Here is a 25,305-nt window from a genome sequence, read left to right as displayed (position 1 = left end):
GATCAGGTCGTTTGTGAGCCCATGTAGCAGAAAGGAGGATATGATGGCAGAGGATGGAGGTTGATGCAGGGAAGTCTTTCTTATGGAAGTTACAGTTTCCCATAGGTAAAATCAATCTGGATCTCTATTTTTAAAGGGAATAGGAGTTTAATTGAGCTAATGTCTTAGATGGTGAAATTCAGAAAGCAATAGGTTGAAGGGAATTCAGGGGCAAAAATGAAGCATAGGATTCAAATAGGATATATCCAAAAAAAAGAGAAGAGTTTATAGTGCCAAGGAGAAAGGAGTTGAAAAAGGCTCAGATGTGTTCATTCAGATATTGAAATAAATGTAAAAGAATTCCTTTAATTTATCCATTTAAGAAATATTTGTTCAAAATTATTTTGTCGAGCAACAGTGTGAAAATGGAGGGTGGTGGGCAGGGGTGGAGGGAGAGGAGAGGCATAAGTATGATGAAGGCTGTGTAACCCTAAGGAACTACTCTATGGAAAAGATAATAAAGGGGCAGCCAATTATATTCAGTATATAAGGTGTAAGTGCTTAGTAATGGTAATGACACTGAAGCTGAGAGCAAGGCAGGGTCTCAGACCAGCCATGGAAGAATGCTGGGGTTCAGCATAAGGGAGGAAGAAGTATAGATTTCTTCTTATAATACCATGTTTAAAATTGTTATGCTTAGGAAAGATTTGATCACTGGTGAGTACAGAATTCTTTGATAAAACTCAAAGTGTGTATACCAGTATGCAATATGTTTCTGAAGTACTGTGATATGACTCTTATATTTAAAGAAATTTGGGAACCATTGAGTTAATTCCAGAATCCACCTCCTACCAACTCACTTGAAGATACTAAGTGTAAGTACTCCTATCTTTCAGGAAAAACTTTAAGTGAAAGAGCAATGAATAGAGCACCTATGAATGGACATTGTCATCTGTGGTAAGTATATAGGATTTAGGCAGTCTTTCAAATTCTAATCTGCCTCTTTCTAAATTAAATAGATTTTTCAAAATATTATTGGCTTGCATGTTTAATCTGTCAATCACATTCCTTGAAAAATATATATAATAGCACCGTAAGTGTTCTTACTCTGTTTATTCACATTTTTATTATGCATTCTTTGAAATATATTTAAGGGAAACTTTTATTGAAAAATTCTTGAATGAATCTACCAAGTCTACTGGCTTTGAAGATGATAAATTATAATTAAATCTAGTTCAGTATAACATTTTATTTGAACACAAATACTAAAATGATGGCATGTTTCTAAATGAAATATAGAAAAGCACATCAACCATTTCTTAAGCATTGATGTATCGTAATATACAAATTCCACAGATCAAGGAAAAGCCATTTATGATATGAAAAGCTCAAAGAGAATTTAATTAATTAGATGGGTATAGGTAAATATCCTTAGAGCAAAAAAAATCATTCTTAATTGTGTTGTGTTTGGACCCTTTGTATGTTTTTGTAAACATTATTTTATAAATATAAATTATTATAAAACACAAGTAGAAATATATTGTTTTAATTATTATTCTTCCTTTTACTTGTAGTTGCATTTTTACATTTGTAGTTCCTTGGTTTCTTTTTCTCCCCAGCAATGCAGGTAACCCAGATAGTGGGAAAATACAATAATAAATGTATGACCCTTTCCTCAGCCCTGAGTTTCCAGAAATCCACCCTTCTCTGCAGTTATTTTATTTCCCATCCCTATGATGTAGAGGCACTCAGGCAAAATCTCTCTCAAAATGGCTCCCTATCCACAGGTCCACATTTGTCTCATTTTTGCCCCTCCAAAATCTGAAGTACAAACCTTTTTCCCAAAGGAGACATGTTTTTTTCACTCTGCTATCAGCAGGGGGAGCTCCACTCACAGACTCTCACTTAAAATTCCTTGGGCAGGAATCTGGTAACATTTTATTTGTCCAGACTCAAAGGGACACATGCCAAAATATGAATAGACCTTTTGCCCTCGGATGGCTTTAGATGAGATGCAAGCCTGTCACCTGCCCTCTGTCATGAGAGGGTAGAAGTTGGAACCCACAGCACCCCAACCCTGAAGAAATCCTCACTCCCAGTCTCTTCCTCCCTCCTGCAAATTCTTTGCCTTCTCTTATATAGCCTGGAGTAGAGTGAAGGGCTAAATCTGGTAGAACCTGTGAATAATTTCTTAATATGTCACACATGGGTAGTAGAGAATCTTGCTTTAGGGATTGGAGTACCTGATAGATAAAGTATTGTTTTGTATTCTGGGTGCTTCTGCCAGAATTCTAGGGAAAAAGGTAATTTTCCAGATAGCAATTTGGTACAGATTTTCAAGATCACTTCCGTAGTACAGAGGGTCTTGGCTATTTTTCATATTAGCCAGGTTTACCTAGATCATCTAATTTACATAATAACACTAGTAAACTAACGTACATGTTAAAGTACTTTTGTCCTTCTACTTTTATTAGTAACTGTAATGAATTTGTGGTGATCAAGCCTTTCTCTCTTCATCTCCTTTGATAATGGAGGCATTTGGGAACTGATTAGCTTAATTAGGATACAGAAAGAACACTCAAGTCCTGCTTTTAACTCTCAATTCCTCCTTTTCCTCCCCTACTCTTCCTGTTTCTTACCTCCCCCTTCTCTGCTCCCTCCCCTCCTTTTCCTTCTCTTCTTTCTCCCTGTCCTCTATTGCTCTTCCTTCCCCATCCTGTCCTCTTCCTTCTCTCCTACATGCATCCGTACCTGTGAAGAATCACATTTAAAATGTGCATTTGGTGTAAATCCTTAATTTGAGGTTATTTATCAGTGTGAGTTTCCAAATTTTCATAGAGGAACGATGTTGAATTTTCTCTGAGGGTTTCATTAAGTACCTTGAAATGTATATTGTGAGCATAGATTATGCTGAGCTCTCCATTAGTGGGTTTCCCAGTCTGTCTTCCACTAATCTGGTTATATCTCTTTGTTCATCTTCTTTCACTGTTTGTTGAGAACTAAACACTTTGTTTATAACCATAGCATTTAATCCCAAGATTAAATCTTATCAAAACACAGAGTAGTGATCCAATTGTGTTTTACCTAATTTCTATCAGTTTTGAATTTAAAAAAATTAAAATCTCAGTTGATTAAAATTTAAGAAATTTAAATATCAATTTAATCTTAATTCTTATACTATATCCTACTGAATGCAAAAGTTCTCCTTAAATTAAATTGTAGATGTTTGAGGGAATGAATAAAGAAATTTAAACTTTGACTTGAAAAGCAATGGACGAAATTTAGGTGGCCTGATTTTATAATTAATTGTAATAAAATGTTGAAATCTTATTCTGTTGGGTACTCTTTAAGTTTGTTAAAACTGAATTAAGACTGAGTTTATTAATATGTTAATAAGATATTTTCTCATTCATTCAGCATGAATGACAAACTGTGGCCTGCAGATGAATTCGACTGCCTGTTTTTCTAAATAAAGTTTTATTGGATCACAGCCACACACATGCATTTTTGCATAACAGCAGAGTAGTTGCAAAAGACTGTCTGACCCAAAAGCCTAAAATGTTTACTCTCTGGCCCTACTGCAAAAGTGTGCAGACCCGTGGTTTACAGTGTTATATGATGGTTTATAAACCTTCAGTTTGAAACAAAAGATGTAATCTTTAAGAATAATTTTCATAAAGGCTTAATATTATTTGGGAATGATTGAAAAATGAAGACCATTTTAATGACTTAGTTTTATCTCTATCTTTTCTAAAATGACATGGCTTTGCAATTTTAAAGCTATGTATGGTTTCTGTAAGATTCAGTTGTTTTTGTTGTACTGACAAAAAGTATTTAATACTTCTGGAATCAAGAGAATGAGAATAAAGTCACCAAAGGATTTGCAGTTTGTTGGCCAAATAAGCCTGACCTTAATTATAAGTAATGTCTTACATATTTGTTATGCTCTACTGTGTGCAAATTATATCCACATGTTTTATAGCTTGTGGTTCACAGAACAGCTTGTTTTCACTTTGTAGATGGGGTAAGCAAGGTACTCTGTGTGCGCATGCATGGGTGTGTGTTGGTTAGTAATCAGAGCCATACAATAAGTGGAAAACCAGAAACTAGAACCCAGTTTTGTATTCTTATATACCTAATCATTTTTCCGTTAACAGTATGCTGCCTCTGCTTTTTCATAGTAAAAACAGCATTGGTGCTGAATCAGAAATACTGCAGGGAAATTAATGGAGTTGTTTTAGTAGTAACAGTGTAATAGTCAATTATTATGGATATATTCACTATCAATGCAAAGAAAATACAGTGTTCTTGTCAAAACGTATGTAGTTAGAATGACCTCTAGATGGAGGTAATATACCATAGTGTGAATTAACTTTTTCAGAATTTCTATCAACCTGAGTGTTCGAGAAATAAAGCATAAAATTATGTATTTTAAATGAGCAGTATTAAAAAAAATCATATACACACACAAACATAGGAAGAATTGATTGATAGAAAAGAAATAATGACCCTTTGGGAGAAAGTGACCAGGTACCTTTGAATTTATGAAACATAAAATGATGGATAGTATTTTAAACTTTAAAGAAGCAGATTCCAAAAAAATATGAAAAACACAAATACTAAAATGATGGCATCTTTTGTGTCTAGGAATGGTCTTATTGTTCCAAATTAAAATTGTTCACCGGTTTTTGTATGTGGAAATTACACGTATTCACAGAAGTGACTGAGATAAATAACATCCAAAATTATATTTTTCATCTTAGTTACTATGACAATGCAAGTAAAAATTAACACCTACTCTTGAAATAATTAGATAAATGGATATTTTACCTTAGACAAAAACACTCTGAAATACTCTGAAGATTTTTGTACAGATAGAAATGCTCTGAATGTGAAAAACATATCCGCAGTGTTTCCAGTAAATAAGCAAATTGCTGAACAAATAGTGTGTGTAACTTATAGTCAAATAATTATTCATGTAAATTTTGTTTTCCTAGTAGAAACAAGTAAATGACCTATGGGATGCACTATTCTAGTAATGCAGCGTTTCCAGGAAGGGTTGAGGGAGATGTGGAAATTTTTTGAAAAAGCATACTCTAAAATTACCTTTGATTTTGTTATAATCATAGTATTTATTTGCATTTTCACTGATATTAAAGGAGCTCATGAAACTGTTTTTTAAAGGAGGGAATAAATTATTTAAAGTTGACTTTAACAATGTTTTTAATGTTATAAATCTGTTGACAATATTTTTTCTAATTTAATACTTAATGTGATTAGACTTTTTCTGAGAGTTTCTTTTGAGATTCTGTCTCAAAATAATGATAGTGACAGTGGCAGGTAACATTTGTTGAAACTCCCTATGTCCCAGGCACTGTTCTAATCACATTACCTGTTTTAGCTTATTTTACCCTCGCAGTATTCATATAAATATTGTTAGTATCCCTGGTTATAGATGAGAGAACTGACCTCACACTAATGTTAAGTGTCTGTTATTGTTAGGGCCCTCATATTTATATGAATACTGTTGTTAAATATTAATGAATGCTTTAGAGTTTCTTTTAATGTTATGCTTTGGTGGCAATTTATTAAAAATGTATGCAATGGCAACTGTTTTTATCCTTTTCAGGTATGCAGTTTTGTGTGGCTATGTATCTGAGTTTGAGGGTTTACAAAACAAAATCAACTATGGGCACCTCTTCAAGGTATTTTTGTAAAATATTTCTTTTCAGATCCAGATTTACAGAAGGGTATTTCTTAATATTAAAAATGTTTTAATATAGCCATATGTTCCATCAACAGGTATAAACCAGATTATTCAACAGATTCAGCTCTGGGAATTTGCTTTTGTGTTTGTTTAAACATTAGAAAATGAAAAGATATTCTTTAAATAGTACTATGACAAAAAGAAATTATTTGGGTGATTAAAGATTATTATTAATCTGAAAGAAGTCACAGAATAGATGAGTATTGCTTTTTCAAAGATTAAGAATTAGCCAGCCAGGTGCAGTGGCTCACATCTGTAATTGCAGCACTTTGGGAGGCTGAGGCAGGCAGCTAGCTTGAGGTCAGGAGTTCGAGACTAGCCTGGCCAACATAATGAAACCCCATCTCTACTAAAAATGTAAAAATTCGCCAGGCATGTTGGTAGACACCTGTAATCTCACCTACTCGGGAGGCTGAGGCAGGAAAATCACTTGATTCAGGGAGATGGAGGTTTCATTGAGCCATGATTGTGCCACTGCACTCCAGTCTGGGCAACAGAACAAGACTGTATCTCAAAAAAAAAAAAAAAAAGAACTAGCCTTTTGATCATAAGCTCACTAATATCATAAGTGTAACTAGCACTAAGTAGTTAACAATCTCTGCATATTGATTTGGTGGTGGAAAAGCAGGACCCAATCTAGGATTTAAATTTGCCATGATAGATGAATAAAGCGAGTAATACACACACACATAATGTATTATTTGCCTCCAGAGCTCAGTACATAACCCCTCAACGTCAATAATTACAGAGATGAGTAAACAGTTCTTCCCTATTTTCCAGCTCTCTATAACCATCTGATAATGCCAGAGGAATAGATTTCTCTCCCATCTAGCTCTGCTATTTTTTTCTGCCACTATCTCCCATTCCATGTCATTCCGTATTTGTAAGCTCACCTCAGAATCAGTAACTATTCAGTAGTCAAGTCATGGGTAGGCAAACATACGACTTTGATGTTTTCTATTTTTATAATAGTATTTTGGCTTTAAATTACACATTAATTTAAATAATTTAAATTATTAAATCCTAGTCACAGTTCTGGTTCTGATTGTAAGCAATCATTTTGGTATTTTAATTATTGATAAGATCTCAATGTATTAATGAGAGGGATGGGGAGGACTGAGACAACATTTTAAAAACCACTTTTGGGTAACTAGGCTTTGGCATAGTTCCATTTGACAATATCTGAAACTTGGCAGATGACTTTCCTTTGGATGCTTCTTTCAGGAACATCTAGATATAGCAATCAAACTTTTACCAGAAGAACCCTTTCTATATTACCTCAAAGGAAGATACTGTTATACTGTAAGTTGAATGCCTTTATTTATCAACTTTATTTGAATATACTATGATTATAGGATACATTTTCAATGACTTATTCATTGCTTTATTTTTTACCCAGTGCCTGATTTAGGGAGAATTATAATAGCAATATAAGTTTTATTTTAATGTATAATTTAATGTATAATACATATGTTAAAATTTTATTTGAATTTATAATTTATACATTATAATTTTTAAATTTATAATATATGTATTTTATAATTTATAAACTTGTAATTTATATATATGTGTATGTTATATGTCACATTTTATGTATATGTGATCTTTCTCTTTCCTGCTTTTTTGTTTCTTTTTACAGTAATCACATTCCCTCCCTTTGTGGCTGTCTCAGGTTGGGATCAACCATCCACACCCATGCCTTGTATCTAGGTACACTACTCACAGTTCTGTGGGAGGACTTTTTTTCATCCAGCAGTGTATACTGAGCACAAATTATGTGCTAACTACTAACTGGACAGAGATTAATAAAACACTCCTTGCTTTTAAGGAATTTAATTTGGAAGGGATATGTGACATAGAGATATAGCTCAAATAAAAGCAGCTGATCCGTGTCTTAAATGACATTATTAGTTTATAGAAAATTACAGAATGTGAAAATATATATTAAGACTGTGTGAAAAAAATTACTATGAAAGGGAAATGCCATTTTTGAATGATAAAATTAGGGTAGGCAAAGAGATAACTTCTTCATTGCAGCTGAAAGAGAATTAGAGATGAAGAAGGAAGTTTGCTTTTATTGAACACCTGCTGTTGTATACATTCTGTCCTTTATATTTCTTGTTACATTTCATCCTTAAAACAGTGCTGTGAAGCAGTTATTATTATACCAGTTTTAACAAGTAAGAATCTGAGTCTTCATGATGTTAAGAACCTTCCCAAAGTCCCATTTAACTAGTCAATGAAAGAGGCAGCATTGAAATGCAAATTTAATTCCAAACTTTATGCTCTTTATATTGTGTTACATATGAAGGAAACCTACATTTTGTTAAGGAAAAAGGTATAACAGTATATCATCTGTTTTTCTCATTTTTTCCTAGTTGTAAGACTGCAAAGTCAAATAATAGAATGGTTACAACACTCAAATTTTTATGATCTACTTAATGTTGTAAAATACACAATGATGGCTTCATTTTCTGAATATTGCACTGTTGAGCACACCAGTTGCTAAGGCTGTATTACCTTACAACAACTCACGTTTTACTTACTGTTTATTTTCTGTTGATCCCAAGTTATCTGAAAGCTCTTCAAGGAAAGAGTCCACATTTTAAACTTCTTGGTATTTTTTTAGCATCTAGCTCAGGTTTTTTTGCACTTAAAATAAGCTACTTCTACAAGTATTTCTTGCTTAAATGATTGATTCATTAAAAGTAGAGAAAAACTACAAAAAGCAAAGAATATGAAAAGCAGTAGTAATAATGACTAACATGTACATGGCTCCTGTAAGCATTTCATATAGCTGTAAACATTTTATATATTGTAACTCACTCACTTTTTCAAAAACCCTCTAAGGTGAATAATTTGCCCAGGGTGACTCAGCTAATAAGTAGTGGAACAGGATTCAAACACAGGTAGTTTTTTTATTTATTCTTTTCTTTTTCTTTTTTTTTTAAGACGAAGTCTCACTCTGTCACCCAGGCTGGAGTGTGGAGTGGTGTGATCTTAGCTCACTGCAGTCTCCATCTACTGGGTTCAAGTGATTCTCCTGCCTCAACCTCCCAAGTAGCTGGGATTACAGGCATGTGCCACCACAGCTGGTTTTTGTTTTTTGGGTTTTTTGTTTGTTTGTTTGTTTGTTTGGATTTTTAATAGAGACAGGTTTTCGCTATGTTGTCCAGGCTGGTCTAACACTCCTGACCTCAAATGATCCACCCGCCTTGGCCTCCCAAAGTGCTGGGATTACAGGCATGAGCCACCACACTCACCACAGGCAGTTTGCTTCTAAAATCTTTGCTCTTAACTAGTATGCTCTACTGCCTACAAATTATAAGCCTAGATAACAAATGAATTGTGGAAGAGGAAGTTGAAACTTTTTCCATCAGGGGGAATCAGCTTCCCCCAAGGTAATAAAGCAAGTATGAGCAAATGTGTAAAAATTGTTTCCAGCATATGCAGACTAAAGAACTCAAAATTTTCTGGCCACACAATATCTTAAAGTGTGTGTTAGTTTGAAGTGTGTATGTCTGTTTCTAATCAGATCAATGGAAGAACCTATAGAAAAAAAAGATAAGGAGAATAGCCAAAGGCCAGAAACAAAGCAAGAATACCAGTTCCAAGGACTGGTAAAACAGCCTTGAAACCACCTGATAGTCAGAGGTATTTACCAAGGCTGGTGACCTAAAGCTTAGGTCTGTAGACCTTTGTTGGGGTTGAGGGACTACAGACTTGAGCAGAGCAGAGAGCAGCTTGAAGACTGCCACAATGTATCTAGGACTCAAAAAGCACAATGCCCAGGGGGGAAAAAATATGAACTTAAATGAAATTTATTCAGCAGAAGCTTATGGCAGTGAAAATTCATTCTCAGCCTTAACCATTGGAAAGATAGAGCTGAAAGCAGGAAATGCTCCTAAGATTTAAAAGCTATTTACCCAACCTCACATGTGTCTGGAGCTTGAATGTACATTACCTATCTAGGCTTAAAGGCCCAAGAAAGAAATTTTAATTCAAAATGAACTCTGATCTTCGTGCCATAGGGAAGTGGCAAAAGCACATGCTAATCCTCTGTAGAGGAAAGTACCTTTAGATAGGCTTTGTAAAACTTTCACAGAAAGTGTCCCAACAATGATACGTTCACAGTCAAAAATTATAGACTATACCAATTATAGACTAAGCCAACAGTAATGACTGCCAGCAGAAAAAAAAAAAAAGTGGATCTAAAAGGACTTCAGATTTTGGAACTAAGGAATACAGAATATTAAATAGCTATATATAATGTGCTTTTCAAAATAAGAGAAATTGGCAGGGAATGGATGAGCAGCATGAGCAAAATTCAGTGCTGCTTTCTGAAAATAAACAGTTATGGCCATGCAACAAGACATGCTGGAACTTTCAAAAGGACTTGACAGAGCTTTTCTCTTACTCCAGGTTGCCAGGCAGTCTTTATAACATTACCTATGCTGATTACAGCATTTTGTCCAACACTAATTATAGTGTAAAATTAAATTGAAAAGAAGAGAAGTGTTTCCACATATGTTTGACTGTTTTCCAGATCAAATTTCAATTACTTAACAAAAGAAAGTCTGTGAGTGGCAAGCAAGCATATGAAAAGATATTGATCATCAGTAGTCATTAGAAAAATGCAAATTAAAACCACAGAGAAAGACTGCTATATATTCACCGAAAGGGCTAAAATTAAAAACATGACAATACTAGATACTGGCAAAGATATAGAGCAATTGAAACTCATATGTTTCTATGGAAATATGTGAATAATAAATAAATATGTGATCAATTCCTAAGTATTCACCAAGAGAAATAAAAATATATGCTCACACATTCAATAGTATATTAATGTTCATAGCAGCCTTAGCAGCATAACAACATGCACGACTCTTCAAAGCATTATGCCAAGAAAGCTCACAAAAGACTACCTAATTGCATTGATATGAAATTCTAGAAAAGGCAAATTATAGTCAGATCAGTAGTTGTCTAGGGCTAGGAAAAGGTTAGGGAGTTTGACGGCAAAGGGGTATGCGAGAACTTTTTAAGATGACGAAAATGTACTATATACTGATTGTTGTGGCAGTTACAGGATTGTATGCATTTATGAAAACTCATTGAACTATACACCTCAAATGGAGGAAATTTTATTTTACATAAATCATACCTCAGTAAAGCCAATTTAAAAAATACACAGTGACCGAGAAATGTAGAAAATAAACATGTAGAAAAGTTATATCAAATAGTAACCAAATAAATAATCATCAAACTAAAACATATATATGGTTTCAGGCATCTGTTGGGGGTCCTGGAATATACCCTATGAAGAAAAGAGGACTACTGCTACACACACACACACACACACACACACACACACACGTAAATTTTAAGGCAAAAGTATATCTAGCAATAAAGAGGGTAACTATATAGTAATTATACTTCACAAGGAAAGTATTTATAAACTAGTGTGCTTCTAATAACAGCCTCAAAACTATAAAATAAAAATTGACCAAATTGTAAGGATAAATGTACAGATCAACCATGCACTGGTATTTTCACCCTCCTCTTTTGGTAATTAATGGAACAAGAAACAAAAAGTATTAGTTTGTAAAACATTGGGGCCTCACATTTAATAAGCTGGATCTAATAAATATGAAGCCATGTTGCTAACCACTGTAGAATAGACATCTTTTCAAGCATATGCAGAATGTGTACTAAAATGGACCATAAATGAGGCCATGAACCAAGTCTTAATTAATTTCAAAGAATTGATGTCATGCAGTTTTTCTGACCATAATGCAATTAAACTAAAAATAAAAAAACAAAATTACAGAAAATGATAATGAAAACTCCAATTAGATGCCATTTTATTCCTACTCATTTGATAAAAATTTTTAAATCTCAGTGTGAGGTGTTACAAGGTTATGGAGCAGCAGGAATTATTACTTTGCTGTGGAAACATAAATCAGCATGACTACCTTGGAAACCATTCAGTATTATCTTTTAAATTTGACTATTTGCCTGCCATATGATCGTGCCTACCCTACAGAGACTCACAAATGTGCTCCAGAAGGCATGTGCAAGAATGGCTATGGCACCCTTGGTCTTAAGAGCAAAAAAATGAAAAAGACCCAAATGTCTGTTGACAAAAGAGTGGGTAAAAACATTGCTGATGTATGTTGAAATGATGAAATATTTCAGTTATTTAAATGACTGAACTTCTGTCTTACTCATTATCCTGGATGAAATCTTAGAACCATACCATTATGTGAAAAAGCAAGTCATACAAGGAAATAAGCAGTATATTATTTTTTACAAAGTTCAAAACAAAGCAAAAATAAGCATACCAATAAGAAAAATTATGTCAAAAATAAGGAAATAATTTAGAGAGGCTGTGGTAGGAGGATCTCGTGAGCCCAGGAGTTCAGAACCAGCCTGGACCATATAGGAAGACCCTGTCTCTACAAAAGATTTTAAAAATTAATTGAGCATGTGATGCACACCTGTAGTCCCACCCAACTACTCAGGCAGCTGAGGTGGGAGGATTGTTAAGCCCAGGGGGTCGAGGCTACAGTGTGCCATAATCGTGCCACTGCACTCCAGCCTGAGCAACAAGGTCAGGCACTGTCAAAAAAAAAAAAAAAAGGAGGATATTGGCTACCTAGGAATCTAGATGATAGGACTGAGAATGAAAATACTTTATGGGATTGGACAGAGCATCAACTGGGTCAATACACTTTTAAGTATTCATTTTGAGCCAGTTTAATCTTTTATAATGAACATCTAATGTTTATATTTGGAGAAAAAAGAAAACTTTTTAGAAGAAAGCAAAAAACCAATGGTAATATGAAATTTAGTTTTGGTGGTTATTGATTTTTTTAAAAATCTTCTGGATTGTAAATATATATACTGAGCCCCCATTCTACACTCCTGGCTTAAGGATTCTTATTCTATTTACATACCTGAGATGCTCCTCTGGGTCAGGAGGTCTGTTGGCAGCATGGAGTAGTCAAAAGGAGAGCAAAGGCAAGAGTCCTGTAGCTCCTATGTACTGTACGAAGAAATATGCCGTAGTCACCTCAGAATGCGGAATCAGATGAACAAACAGGATCAGCATTATTTCCCACTCCACTCCTTTTTCCTCTGATTCAACACAAATCTTCTTATCAAGAGTATTTCAAGATGGTTTTGAAACCAGTGCTTCTAGAGCCCATGGTTCCTTAGAATTGTGAAAAAGGAAGGTAACATATTAACATTAATACCATGAGGGTGATATCGCTAATATGTTATTTATGGCTATATATTTACATTTGTATATATTTATATACAGACACACACACGTCTAACTGGGGAGAGATAATCCCTTCAAAAGGTGAACAGCTTCTAAGAGTGATGTTGTTGTGCATTTGCAGGTCTCCAAACTGAGCTGGATTGAGAAAAAAATGGCTGCTACTCTGTTTGGAAAAGTACCATCTTCAACTGTACAAGAAGCTTTACACAGTTTCCTTAAGGTACATTTTGTCTGTCCATTATTTTAGTGTCAGACTGATTACCATCTGCACCAATCCCTGCTACCATCGTCAAAGAAATCTTTTCTCCATGTGAAGCCTTAGTTTGAATCCTAGTGTTGGTGTGTTCTGTTTTAAACCTCTCATAATAAAAGTTATTAATATGTTTTAAATCTAAACTTCCTAGATCAGCTAGTTATGCCCTAGATTCTAGGAATTACAAGCTACTTTTAAAAAATAACTCAGGAGCCTAAATGAAAGTTTAGGTATGACAGCCTTTACTACTAAGTCCAAGAACAGCTCTCCAAGTCACGTGAGCATGTGCAGAAGCAGTCATGCCCTGATGGTTAGACATAGTTAGACCCAGTAGTCCTGATTAGCTTAACATAGAACCAGTTTAATCTTAATAAAAGTGCCAAAAGGAAGAGTTATTTTAAAAGCATCTCCTAAAGTTGCAGACACTTCTCCGGAAGATTCTTGGGGCATCAGACCAAATCAGTATTCTCAATTCTGTCTGAAAATAAATAATCGCTATACTAATACAACTCTAAGCAGTAATATGTGTGTGTATGAACACACATGTAAATGTATAATATAGCCACCCATATAATCAACTTCCTGTTGGGGTAATAATCCTTTCTCTTGAACCACCTTCAAAATCTTATAGTTACTAAATGTGTTTTCCTTCCCAACCTACTTATTTCAAGTTTATAAAAATATAGATAAGGCTGTGTCCAGTGGCTCACTTCTGTAATCCCAACACTTTAGAAGGCTGAGATGGGAGGATTGCTTGCGGCCAGGAGTTTGAGACCAGCCTGAGCAACATAGCAACACCCCATCTCTACAAGACATAAAAAATTTGCTGGACATGGTGGCATGCACCTGTAGTCCCAGCTATTTAAGAGGCTGAGGCAGCAGGATCACTTGAGCCCAGTGGTTCAAGGCTGCAGTGAGCCATGCTCACACCACTGCACTCCAGCCTAACCAAAAGAGCGTGACTTTTTCTCAAAAATATAATAAATGTCTTGTGCATGCTAATATTTGTGCTGTATTTCAGGGATCGATTTTGTAGAACTAAGAGGGAATTTATAGATCACGTAGTCTAAGATGGCAAGTAGGTTTCTTCTCACTTTCTATCTCTCACCACCAGTGGCCAGTGGCTGCCTCAAGTGAAAACATAAGTGTCCTGAAATCAAGCACAAGCCCAGCAGAAAAGAGTTTAAAAAATAAAAAGAAAAGGGCTATACATTTCTTATTTTTTATGTAATGTGATCCCTTTTTTGTATGTTTTTTAAAAAGGGAGTCAAGACCTCAGGAAATTAATTTGTTTCATTTCACACAATGGCAATCAAAGATTTGATTTAAATATGAGCGAAGGCTAAGACTGTATCACTCCCATTTCTTCACTTTTTTTTACCACTGAAAATTAGTTTCCTCATTTTAAATTGTATACAAATGTAGATTATGATATATCTGAGATAAAAGATTTATATAAAAGATGCCACGTTAACCAGCAAAAATGTTATCTGTACCCAAAACTCATTTCCTCATAATGTCAAAGTTGTAATTGAGGAGCAGGTTTTCAGAACTCTGTAGAAAAGTTCTTGAGATGCTAATGTGTCTAAAATAATACACAGATAAAATCAAAAGTGGTAAGTAGCCCAATATTGTTAAGGTAAAGAATGCAAATTCCAGAACCAGACTACCTGGTTAAATCTCAGCTCTACCACTTACCGGCTGAGTAACATTGGGCAATTCACTTAACCTCTCTCTCAATTTAATCAATAACATGAAGATAATAGTACCTACCTCACAGTGGTATTGTAAGGATTATCTGCATTCCTACAAGTAAATTACTTAGAGTATGCCTGGTGCCCAGTAAGTCCTCGGTAAAAAGTCACAAAATTTTAATTTCATTAAAATTTAAACACCTTGGAAAACCATCTTGGGGAGCCCCACATTAAATCATGACTTAGACTTTAGTCTGAAAATACATTCCTGAGGAGGCATCAGGAATGCTTCTCGGCATATTTCCTAGAACGACTGAAGGGACTGAGGGGCGTGGAGTACTGAGGCTAAGGCTGTGGTGGAGCTAAGAAATCTGGGAGGTGGAGGCGAGGAAAAGGAAACAGCAAAGACCCTGGCTTCCACAGCCAGGAGAATCTGCAACCTCCTGGGTCCTACAACACAGGAGGCCATGTCGATGGGACCCAGACTGTAGGACTCCTGCCCCAAACTCACCCCTCCAAAGAACATTCACAGGGGCCAGGAATGTCTCTAGAGCCATCCAGCTGCGTCCCATAGACGTTGAGAGCACTGATGTTAGAGTCAGACGAGTGAAGTTGAGACCTGAACCTTTCCTGCCTGTATGACCTGGACACATTTCCTTACTTCTCACACTCTCGAATTCTTCATCTGTGAAATGGCCATAATAACACCTACTTTGTACAGTTTTTTTGAAGGTTACATAAAATAATACATTTGATATTCTTGGCCCGGGGTCTAACATGTTAAATGTTCTAACTAAAAATCAATGTTAGCTACTATTATTTTGCTATTATAGCAGGAGAAAATTGGTCCTCCACAGCCTCAAAGCATCTAGGGAGGTAGTTTTAGACACCTGTAGGAGTCATCTGTGAATCCTCTGGGAAAATTCTTGCAAACTATAGCATGCTTTCCACCTCATCCAAAATTCTGGCATGATTCCCTAAAGCAGTGGTTCTCCACCTTGGCTGTGCACTGCAGTCATCTGGGGCACTTTACAAAATGTCAGCCCAGGCCATGACCCAGCCTTATTGTTATAGAACCTCTGGGTATCTTGAAGTATAGTTTATAAACAATAAATTGCACCCATTTTAAGTGTACAGTTCAGTGAAGCTTGACACACTTATATATCTATGTAACCACCACCATTTCAAGAGAGCATTTTCATTATCCTAGAGAGTTATCTTTGCCCCTTTGCTGTTAATTTCCCCTGCCTCTTGCCCCAGGTAACCACTGATCTTCTATTACTATAAATTAGTTTTGCCCATTCTAAAATTTAATATAAATGGAATCATACAACATGTACTTTTGTGTGTATCTGGCTTCTTTTACTCAGCATAATGTTTTGAGACTCATTCGTTTTATTGAGTGTATTGGCAGTTCCATTTCATTGCTAAGTAGTATTCCATTATATGTATGTACCATAATTTGTTTCTGTGTTAACTTACTGTTAGACGTTTGAGTTGTTTCTGGTTTGATGCTATTTTGAATAAAGCTTCTGTGAACATTCAAATGCAAGCTTTGATGTGGACATACTTTATTTCTCTTGGGTAAGCACCGAGGGGTGGAATCGTTGGGTCATATGGTATGTGCTTTTAAACTTTGATCAGTGTTTTTAATGATCATAAAGCTATTTATTCCAATGGCAGCTGATGGCATAGCTGGAAACCACTGGATCAGAGGAGAGATGTGTGTAGTAAATGACAGGTGTGGCAATGTTGGGATACAGACTACCCTGATTGCCTTACTGTTTGCAAGCATATGATCTCTGAGTCTGTACTAGTGGTTTCCCCAGCTGCAGAGCTCTCTGCTGTGTCCTGATATGGTATAAGGCTTCTGCTTGAGCTTCTAAGATGTTTTAAAGAAGAGTTAATTTATTCAACAGTGTTTATTAAGCACATTACTAGTACCAAACATGGCATCAAATACTGGTAACACAGAAATGACCAACACAGCTCCTGCCTTCAAGGAACTTGGATAGCCAAGAGAAATTAAACGTGTAATATTCTTTGCCAGGTGTTATGATAAAGAGTGTTCTAAGGGCCTCTCTAGAAACTGCCTCATCATTGGAACATTACATTGAAACATGAGCATTTGAATAATGCTACATCACTTGTAATTCACCCAAGGCCTTTTGTGAAAGGTCAGAATCTCTTTTACCTTAGGAATTCAGTGTTGTTAGTTGCCTGTCTGTGTTCTGTTGGGCTTTAGTTTTTTAAACCATAAGAACAGAAAGAGATGTTCTGATTTATAATCACTTTAGTTAACTAAACATAGGTTTTAAGGTATATATGCAGAATTAAAATGCCAGCATTAAAAAATAAGCTGTTTACATGCATTTATTGGGGCAAGTTATCCCCAGTATGGGATTTGGACAGAGCTGAGGCAACTACTGGGCATAGAAGAAGGTGTAACTGAATAAAGTTCGGTCTTAAGTCCCTCTTATTAGAATGGCTCAAGAAATGCACTTATCAAATGAGAGACCTTGAAATGGAAATGATTAGACAAAAAAAAAAAAAGAAGCAGGAGAACCAGAATCCATGGATAGCACTATTGGATGGTCAAGGCTCTGACTTGGTTGAAATTGACCACTTCCTTTAATCTGTGGTAGCTTTTCTGTCTTTCCAGCAGGTTCCATTCCATGTCCAGACAATGTAAACCTACCTGGTCTTAAAGATTTATATCAAGTCTGGCTCCCTACCCCAAGAGATTTTTGTCCTCCTCCTTCTAAAACACTTCTCTTTTGGATTCTGTACAGAATAAAATGTCTTTTCCAAGGGATGTGCTCTCATAAGATGTTGGACCATTCCTCAGCACTCTAATTTGGATTCATCTTCATTAGTATCTGTCTTTAAAAATATATTATTTTGACTCAGCAATTCAACTTCTGGGACTCTTCCTAATAGGCACAAACACACATGTAAACAAGAATATGGGGGAAAGTATGTTCATTGATTATTAGTGGTGATAATGAAAATTGAAAATAAATCAAGATGTCCAATGGGGAATGCTGCCTTTCATGCAGAATATGAAATACAGCTCTTAAAAATGATGAGGTGTATCTGTATGCTAACATGAAAATGTGTTTGTAATATGGGAAAAAAAAGTTTGGGGCCAATATGTAGATTTTCTGTCAATATGTAAATCTATTCAGTTTTATGTATTTATTTGTATTTTTCTAGGTTTACTGAGGTATAATTGACAATAATTTTATATATGTAAATTATATATATATGTAAAATGGTTCCATTTTGTTTTATTTTCAAAAACCAAACATCTGTTTTTTTTATTTGCCTATACTTGGCAAAGAATCTGGTAGGACACATGTCAAACTGTTGATAGTGGTTACCCCTGGGGCATGAGATTGAAGTTGAGGATAAAATTATGAAGGAGCTAATTTCGCTTTTTAATTTTGGAACTGTCTAGATTGTTTATATCTTGTGAAACAAGCATATTTTTGTAAAGTTTTAAAAGTATCTTTTTATCTTATGTTCTACACCCCCTGCAGTGGGGACTGCAGGTTGTAAGCTTGCTTGCCTGGCCCTTCAAAACAACAAAAGCTGACTCTGAAGCTAGACTGACGTAGGTTCTAAGAAGAGCTGTCTAGTAACGATACCATACCTGAAAGAATTCTTATTTCCCAGAGACAAAGAAACTGGTACATGAAAAAATAGTAGATAGGAGAAAAGTACCTTTATAATACTCACATCTACTACCTGGACTGGTTGTTTCAAGGATCTCTTTCCTTTAACAGTCCATGATGTGATGGACTTCAGACATTATTTAACTCCTGTGGAATATGTTGAAATCATAAGAAATCAAATATTAATTTAGTGGAAGATGCTTGCCATGGGGTACCAGCAATGCACTACTCTCATTTTCTAAATAGATAGTGAGGCCAGGAGTGGTGGCTCACACCAGTAATCCCAGCACTTTGGGAGGTTGAGGGGGAAGATCACTTGAGGTTGGGAGTTTGAGACCAGCTTGGCCAACATGGTGAAACCTTGTCTCTACTAAAAATACAAAAATTAGCCAGGAGTGGTGGCAGGCGCCTGTAATCTCAGCTACTCGGGAGGCTAAGGCACAAGAATTGCCTGGACCTAGGAGGCGGAAGTTGCAGTGAGCCAAGATCATACCACTGCACTCAAGCCTGTGTGACAGAGCAAGACCCTGTCAGTGGATGGATAAATGGATGGATGGATGGATGGATGGATGGATGGATGGGACTTGTCCTAGGCATATCACTAGTTATTTTTGTTCTTAAAAATAAAAGGATAAAGAAAGAAGACTAAGGAAAATGATTATGTAAAGAAATCTGAAAACCACAAAGTATCTCATTGCTTTAAAAGCTTTATGATCATGGCAATCAATTTTATTTTAATGGCTAAATGCAAAAGCTATGTTTTCTCCCAAAAGATACTTAAACTGATCAAGTGATTGACATGTGAAACAACCAACCTAAATTCTTAGGGCAGTTTGGTTCAAAATAGTTGATTTATTAAAATACATTTTCTTCACTTGTGATTATTATTTTAATATTGCCCTGTTATTCTCTTGTATTTTTCTCTTCAATCAGGCTGAAGAACTATGCCCTGGTTATTCTATTCCCAACTACATGTACTTAGCAAAGGTAATGAAGACCACTGTTTTGCTTTAAGATCGCTTTGAACCCATAAAAGACATAAAAACATGATTATATTTAATATTGGTTATTTCTCATTTCCAGTGTTATACTGATCTTGAGGAAACCCAGAATGCTTTGAAGTTCTGTAATTTGGCATTGTTGCTTCCTACTGTTACTAAAGAGGTAAGCCCAGAAAGTAACGGTGAATGCTGTTGTCTTAGTACTATTCAAGCTCAAAATATGAACAATTTGCTGGATACATTTGTAGTTTTCTTTCTTTATTCAATTTTATGTATTTATTTTTATTTTTCTAGCTTTATTGAGGTATAATTAACAAAAGCTATATATGTAAGGTATACAGCGTGATGTTTTGGTACCCATATACATTATGAAATGACTACCACAATCAAGCTAATTAACACATCACCTCAGTTACTTTTTTTTGTGGTTGAGAACATTTGAGATCTACTCTCTTAGCAAATTTTCAATATACAATACAGTATTATTACCTATAGTCACGTTGCTGTCCTTTAAATCTCCAGAACCTATTCATCCTGCATAACTGAAACTTTATACTCTGGACAAGTATCTATCTACCCAATTCTCCCACTCTCCCAGCCCCTGGCAACCACCCTTCTACTCTCTCCTTCTATGATGGAGTTTTCTTTTTTACTAAAACCTTTGACTTGGATTTTACATGTACTATGAAGTTTTAGAATTTTCTGTATCTCTGTAAGATAACCTGTCACCAGGAGGCCCCTAGCAATTAAAACATCCTGATGCTTGTTGGATGCAAGACAGCAGGGACTGGAGCAAGCATAATTCCTCCACTGGGAAGGAGGGGGCGCAGCATAATTCTGGGGACCTGGGGATTAACTAGGCAACAAACAAGCTAGACAGGTGGCCCAGCCTAGAGCAACATGAGCTTCCATGTTTGCCATCCTCAGTCCCCAGCTCACGGCAGGTGTGGGTATCCAAGGCCATGACAAAGATGAAAAATATGTAATAACATGTTCTTGGTTTTTGGACACTAGCCATTAATGAAAAAGAAACTATTGCCCTGTCTCTTGCCTTTTTATTTAATAATTCAGGATTCTGGGTATGCTGTAAGTTTCAAGCATTCCACAGGGTTAACAACTCAGTCTGCTACTGTGAGCCAGTGACTGGTGTTGTGGGAACAACAAAGACAAAAATAGGCACATCTTTTCCTGCTCTTCTCACACCACCAAACATTATCATCCCCTAAATCATAACAGAAAAGAAATGCCTCAGGAAAAAACAAAAACCCTCCTCTTTCTCTGTGTTGGAGCAGTACAGGTTCCAATATTTATTGTGATCTGAACTATAAACAAATAAGACACTCCTGTTGCCTTCTAGGAGGCAATAGCCTAGAAGGGAACATATGATGTGTGTCCAAATAACTATAGCTCAAAGCAGAAAGTACTAAGAGAATTACAAATCATCAGTTTTGGAAATTTTGAAAAGAGTGAAATTATTTTCACCTAGAAGAGGCTAGGTGGCATCAGAGGTAGACTTTGAAAGATCTATATAATGTGGAGGTATCGTCAAGTACATTGCAGGTCATGAACAGAGGCACAAAAGTGAAAAAGCAAAGCTCTGTTTGCCTGTAGTGAAAGGAGTGTGCCCACTTTCCCCTGGACCACGAATTGTGCCACCCTCCCACCCTTTTTCCTCACAGCTCCCTTGCCTCCTGCCAGGCCACTCTTGACTCCAGTGGCAGCCCAAGCAACAGTTTAACGTAAATGTCAACATGTCACTTCTCTGCTGAAAACCCTTGCTATTAGGATGAGGTTCAGAATTTTTAGCATGTCCTTTAAGGCTCTGATCCAGCTCCTACCAGTCTCTCAAGCTTCATCTGTTCCCCGCTCTCCCCTCCTCTACACCGTCCAGCCTGCCCTTCACCGTTAGAACATACTGTTCCTACTTCCTGAAACACTCCTACCCACCCTCCACTCCTTCCACTGGCTTTATTCCTCCTTATCCTCCAGGTCTCACCATGAATGCCGTTTCTTCAAGAAACACTTTCTTGACACCTGTTGGCAAGAAAGCCTCCTATACTTTTCCTTGCTATCATTTCACAGTTGTGATTATGTCATTATTAGTGTAGTTGTTTCATGAAAGTAACAACCAGGTTTGTTTCATTCACCACTGTACCCCTAATCCTGAGTATACTGCCTGGCATATAATAAGCGCTTGGTAAGTGTTGGTAGAAAGAACCAAGACATTAATATCATACATATAAACATAATAGTGTCAATAGTAATAAGAGGACTAGTAATGAATGTAACTAAGAAGGCTAGACATTGGAAGTAGTTCTGTAATAAGCAAAATAGTATGAGCAAATATTTCCCACATTGCATTTTTTTTTCCTCAGCGATGTCTCCACTTGTATTCTTAGCAATGTTTTTCTAAGTAGTAAAGCTATGTAAGGAATATTTCCATTTCTTTTTCAATGAGAAAATAGGATGAATTAAGTTATATGTAGTGCCTATCCATCTCTATAAAGTTTTTTCAGATTGAAATATACCCCATTAGTGATTTTGCTAACCAAGTTTATTCATTTCCAAAATGTCTAGCAATGCCACTAGTTACAATGAATACAACCTAGCCATGTTTTCTCTCATTTGAAATTTCATAACATGTTTGTTTGTTTCTTATAGCATTTACAGCTTCTTCCCTGCATTATAGTCATTTGTGGACATGTCTTCTGTCCCCTGTTAGGGAACTCTCAGCTCATCACACTGTGCTTGATATTGGGAGTGTCAGCCATTTGGTCTCTAGAGCCCAGATTCATAGGTGTAGGCAGCTTTACGTTCCCAGAATTTGAAACTGCAGTATTTTTATTATTCATGTGGACTTTTCTTGACCCTGGGAAAGTAATCTCAGATCCTGGGAAACATTTCTTTTTTAAAAAAGGAATGTCGATGTCTAAGACCGTGTGAGAATGATTGCTGAATGAAGTAATGACTTCACTGGCAACCTGAAAGTTGTTTGCCTGGAGGCAGTATTGAAGTTCATTGACTTGGAGCCTACTGAGAAAGATCAAATATAAAAAGCGTTATGTAATATTTTGTTTTACGATAAGAAATGTGCTAAACTGGTAAAGAAAAACCCATATTTTAAGATTGTTGAAATATTTTGAAATGGCATTAATCACCTTCCTGAGACAAACAGACTTACAGAATGGTAAATGCAATGTTACCAGAAACAAACCACAAGAAGTGTACTCTGGGAGTGCTAAAAGTTAAGAGCACATCATTATATTTAGCAAGTGGTATAGTTGTCTTCAAAATGGCCTTTTGATTTAAAGCCTTGAGCTATATTTCCAGCCTGTTACATGGGTTTAGAAGCATAACTCTCATTGGTAACTGCTCCTAGTAACAAAATCCTAATTCTGCTTTACATTTTCTTTCTTAATTAAGATATCATGTTTGATTATCTTAATTAAGACATTGGTTTCTGGATAGCTTTATGAAACAAAATTTGTATACATTTACTCTGCCTTCCTCTTATAGGAATGCTACCGCTCAGAGTAATAAATGGATTGCTTGCCAAAATCCAGTAATGTTGTCTCATTTGCTAGAAATTCTTGTTTGTCCATTTCTTTCTGGTTAAAACTTATTTCTTGTAAATTAACTGATCTGTGCTATCCATGCCTGGAGAATTATTCCTAGTACTTTTTTAAAAAATTAGGCAATTGTAGTATAGACAGATTTTTCCTACTGTCTGAACAGACATTTTCGTGAGTTGCAGGAAGTCTGTTTACAACCGCCTACTTCTATTCTTTTGACTCTTACCTTCTTGTCATTTGCATTTTAAATGTATTATTTCTTAAGATTTTGCAATATTTGTAATGGCCTTGGTGTATTGTTTAAATTGATCTTAAAGACACTCTAAAGAAGTTTCTTAGACCCCTTTTATTTATTTGTTTTCTTAAAATAATTAATGATACAGCATTAGTTTGGGAATAGCTGTTCTTAACCACTACCTTGTCTTATAAAGTTGGTGTTTGATAATCATTACCCAAATGCTAGGAGAATAATGACAATTTAATGTAAATAAGCCTCTCTCTTATTTATCCAAAGTCTTTAGCAGAGAGCATTGATGTATTTTTCTAAACTGTATTTCTCCAACATTATCAGATGAAATAAATCTGTATTTTTAATGTGTGTGTTTGAGTGAGTGAAAGAGAGAGGTTATCTTTATTCACTTATATTACAAATATGGAGGTGTACTCTGCTAGAGGCTTGGGATACAAAGAGAAAAAACCAGACACCTCTGCCATCATGAATTCTGTGGTCTAGTGGGAAAGGCAGGCACTGAAAAAGTCATAGCAATAAAATGTAATGAGTGTTTTGGAAATACAAGCACAGAGATTTACAAGAAAATAAAACTGATGCTGCAACCTGGGCCACGGGCTAGGAAAGGTCATCCTGAGGTTTTGCTATATAATCTAAGGAAATTAGAATTTAAACACAGTTGTTTAAATATTTAAGACTTGCTTGGACAGTAGAGGGCTCATTAAAAATACAGGTTCCTGGCTTTTTCTAGAAAGAAAAAGAAGCTCTGAGCTCTGGAACGTGGTGCCCCCAACCTCAGTGTCATCATGGTCTCACTCAAGCTTCCATCTATCTGGGTTCTGCTTTTCTGGCTTAGTGCTCAGATGGTCCCTGGGTGAGATTACAGAGAAAGACGGGGTGACTGAGTTCTTGACAGTACATTTCCCTAGGAAATGTTAACCCTTGAGGATATGGCTTTGGATTTTACTCAGAAAGAGTAGGCTCTGCTAGACCTATCTCAGAGGAAGCTGCACAGAGATGTGATTCTGGAAAAAAAATCCTCAAAACCAGCATCCAGGCAGGAAAGTCTTTTTTTTTTTAACTTTCTCCAGTTTACATTTAGTTTCCCATAAATATTTCATAAATGATGTTGAATGATACAATGGTCATGACAGGTCAGAAGTGGAAAAATGTAGGTAGATATGTTTTGTTCTTAAAAACAAGCATTTAATCTTAGAACTATTTTAGATATACAGAAAAATGTGGCCAGGTGTGATGGCTCACGCCTGTAATCCCAGGACTTTGGGAAGCCAAGGAGGGCAGATCACGTGAGCCCAGGAGTTTGAGACCAACCTGAGCAACATAGCAAGATCCCTATCTCTAAAAATAAGTTTACGTTTTTTTATTAGTATACTTTAAGTTCTGGGATACATGTGTAGAACATGCAGGTTTGTTACGTAGTCTATGTGCTATGATGGTTTGCTGCACCCATCAACTCATCTACGTTAGGTATTTCTCTTAGCTATCCTTTCCCTAGCCCCACCCTGTGACAGGCCCCAGTGTATGATGTTTCCCTCCCTGTTTCCATGTGTTCTCATTGTTCAGCTCCCACTTGTGAGTGAGAACATGCAGTGTTTGGCTTTCTGTTTTTGTGTCAGTTTGCTGAGAATGATGTTTTCCAACTTCATCCATGTCCCTGCAAAGGACATGAACTCATCCTTTTTATGGCTGTATGCCACATTTTCTTTATCCAGTCTATCATTGATGGGCATTTGGGTGGGTGCCAAGTTTTTACTATTGTGAACAGTGCTGCAATAAAAATATGTGTGCATGAGTCTTTATAGTAGAATGATTTATAATCCTTTG

General features: G+C 35.9%; 1 protein-coding gene across 1 annotated transcript in view; it reads left to right on the top strand.

The window, feature by feature from the left end:
• Positions 1–846: 846 nt before the first annotated feature.
• RMDN2 (regulator of microtubule dynamics 2) overlaps positions 847–25,305 on the top strand; it is a 29,947-nt gene continuing 5,488 nt past the window's right edge. Inside the window, exons 1-6 of the mRNA XM_037733807.1 lie at positions 847–936; positions 5,609–5,684; positions 6,971–7,048; positions 13,156–13,254; positions 19,592–19,645; positions 19,742–19,822. Of these exons, the coding sequence (XP_037589735.1) occupies positions 899–936; positions 5,609–5,684; positions 6,971–7,048; positions 13,156–13,254; positions 19,592–19,645; positions 19,742–19,822 (426 nt within the window). The 5' untranslated portion in view covers positions 847–898. The remainder of the gene's footprint in view (positions 937–5,608; positions 5,685–6,970; positions 7,049–13,155; positions 13,255–19,591; positions 19,646–19,741; positions 19,823–25,305) is intronic.

The sequence above is a fragment of the Cebus imitator genome, unplaced genomic scaffold (genome assembly GCF_001604975.1).
Source record: "Cebus imitator isolate Cc_AM_T3 unplaced genomic scaffold, Cebus_imitator-1.0 Scaffold547, whole genome shotgun sequence".
Classification (NCBI taxonomy): domain Eukaryota; kingdom Metazoa; phylum Chordata; class Mammalia; order Primates; family Cebidae; genus Cebus; species Cebus imitator.
The sequence above is the reverse complement of the archived record's forward strand: the minus strand, read 5'-3'. Positions and strand labels throughout refer to the sequence as shown.